The following is a 1,990-nucleotide window of genomic DNA, read 5'->3' as shown; positions in this document are numbered from 1 at the left end:
TATGGCAGTTGCAATATACTTTATAAATAATATAAGTCAAATATTATGAACAAAATGCAAAGAATAATACAAACTATGTACTACATGACAATATAAAGTGCTTGAACATGTAAGTTTCCTATATTGATGTCACATTTTAACAGTGATTGGTCAAAAAATTATATTTAAGACTAAAGAAACAGTCCTCCTTTCTTTTTCAAGTGTTTCTCTTCTCTTTTTGCTTGCATCTCAGATCAAACTACGATCGTTAGGTTTTGAGTCTTTGATCAGTCCGATCCTGCAAAGATGAAGAGAAAGAAACAGTTAGTAAATAAAAAAGTAGAGTGTTTCCTTCAGCACCTGCTTAATGGCTTCTATTATTACAGGTTTTGGTTTTAGGAAAAATGAAAGAAATCAGTATATTAAATATAACAAACATGATAATATGCAACAGGTGCAGCTGATAAAGATTAGGTTGGAGTTTTCTTTTAAATTCAGTCATCAAATATGTTATGGGTCAAGATTATTGTAAATGGCAACATATACCCATATGCAAAAGTTTGGGCACCCCTGATCATATGAGGTTTTGTTGGTTTTCTAAGTGAAAATAAGTTAACATACCCTCTACAGAGAACACAGTCCTGCACATTTTATGTTTACTGTTGAACTTAAACAAAGAATGTGACCTGTGCGAAAGTAATGACACATTTTATATTTAGTTATTTATATTAAGTCAATTCTCTGTATAGGACGTGTTGACTCATTTTCACAAAATCAACAACTCGTAATTTAACTCAGGATGTTCAAAATTTTCCATTCAACTGCATATTAGTGTGAGGAGCCCAGTGAGACCTGCAAATGGGAAACTTACTTTTTCATGGCATCCTGAACCCACGGGCCATTGGGGGGGACACAGACATCTACCACTTTCTTCTGAATTTTCACAGTGGCACTGTAAAAAGGAGCATGTATTATTAAAATAGGAATGAAAATAACAGCTTTAATACGCTCTTCTCTCACAGAGACCTACAAACAATATATATTAAAATCATTTAATTTGACTTACATTACTTGCAGTTTTCTGCAGTGAGGACCAGGAGCAATGGTCACAATTTTCTGAATCCTGTCAAGTGGGATTTCTTTTGTGGTGGTTGCTGGACAACGGCACTTGGGCTGAATCATTATAACTCGGCCTACAAATGTGCACAGAGAAAGAGAGAGAGACATTATTTATGAAACATGTTGTTCACACATCACTCACTAGCAGGAAAGTATGAGTTACATTCTCTATATGATTCCTTATGAGCTCTTATGCACATTACTGCAAGTATGATTAGATTTACTATATACAGCAATAGCTACAAAGGAATTTTTGGATGTGTGCAGAAATGGAAGCAATAGTGTCCCAAAGCATCACATTTATTTTCAGAAGTTCTACCACATTAGAATACATTTAAAAATTATTTTTTCATCTTTTTGTTTTTTAATTGACAAAAGGTCAAGGTGTTGATACACCACAAATAACCCAGCCCTGCAAAGAAAAGCAAAATAATAATAAAAATAATAAGAAAATATTCTTACCTTCTGTCATGGACAAAAGCACACAAGTTAAAAAAGCGATGGCTAGAGCTGTGGCGTTCATGTTTTTAAAGAGATCTGTTCCTCACAGCTTCGATAAACAAATTCAAAATGATATACACTTCAGGAGACTACTGCTGCCACAAGTGCTTGGATGGCTCTCCATCTACAGCTCTCAACTCAAGCTGCTTTCCCTTTTAAAAGGGCTCCCGCCTCCAGTGAGAGCGTGGGATTGCTCAAGACCAAGCAGCCTCCTCCTATTCTAGAGAATAGCTTCATCGTTTCACATGAATTGAAGACTTGATACATTTGCAGTGGGAAGGTGAAAGTGGCATTTTTATTTTAGGCCCTGAGCCAGAAATGATGAAATTAATTACTTTATTCAGTTCATTTCAGTTTGTCATTTATAATGTGGATTGTGCAAAACATTGCG

The 1,990-nt window shown here is 35.1% G+C and overlaps 1 protein-coding gene across 1 annotated transcript; it reads right to left on the bottom strand.

Annotated features, from left to right (window-relative positions):
- On the bottom strand, positions 1-1,721 carry LOC118826216 (alveolar macrophage chemotactic factor-like). Its single transcript, XM_036597118.1, has 4 exons — positions 1,561-1,721; positions 1,046-1,172; positions 851-931; positions 1-277 (listed from the first exon to the last, which is right to left on the bottom strand). The coding sequence occupies exons 1-4, from the start codon at positions 1,619-1,621 to the stop codon at positions 229-231; spliced, it is 318 nt and encodes a 105-aa protein (XP_036453011.1). The 5' UTR covers positions 1,622-1,721; the 3' UTR covers positions 1-228.
- Between the last annotated feature and the right edge of the window lie 269 nt (positions 1,722-1,990).

The sequence above is a fragment of the Colossoma macropomum genome, unplaced genomic scaffold (assembly GCF_904425465.1).
Source record: "Colossoma macropomum unplaced genomic scaffold, Colossoma_macropomum, whole genome shotgun sequence".
NCBI lineage: Eukaryota > Metazoa > Chordata > Actinopteri > Characiformes > Serrasalmidae > Colossoma > Colossoma macropomum.
Note: the sequence above shows the minus strand (reverse complement) of the source record. Positions and strands in the feature narration are given on the sequence as shown.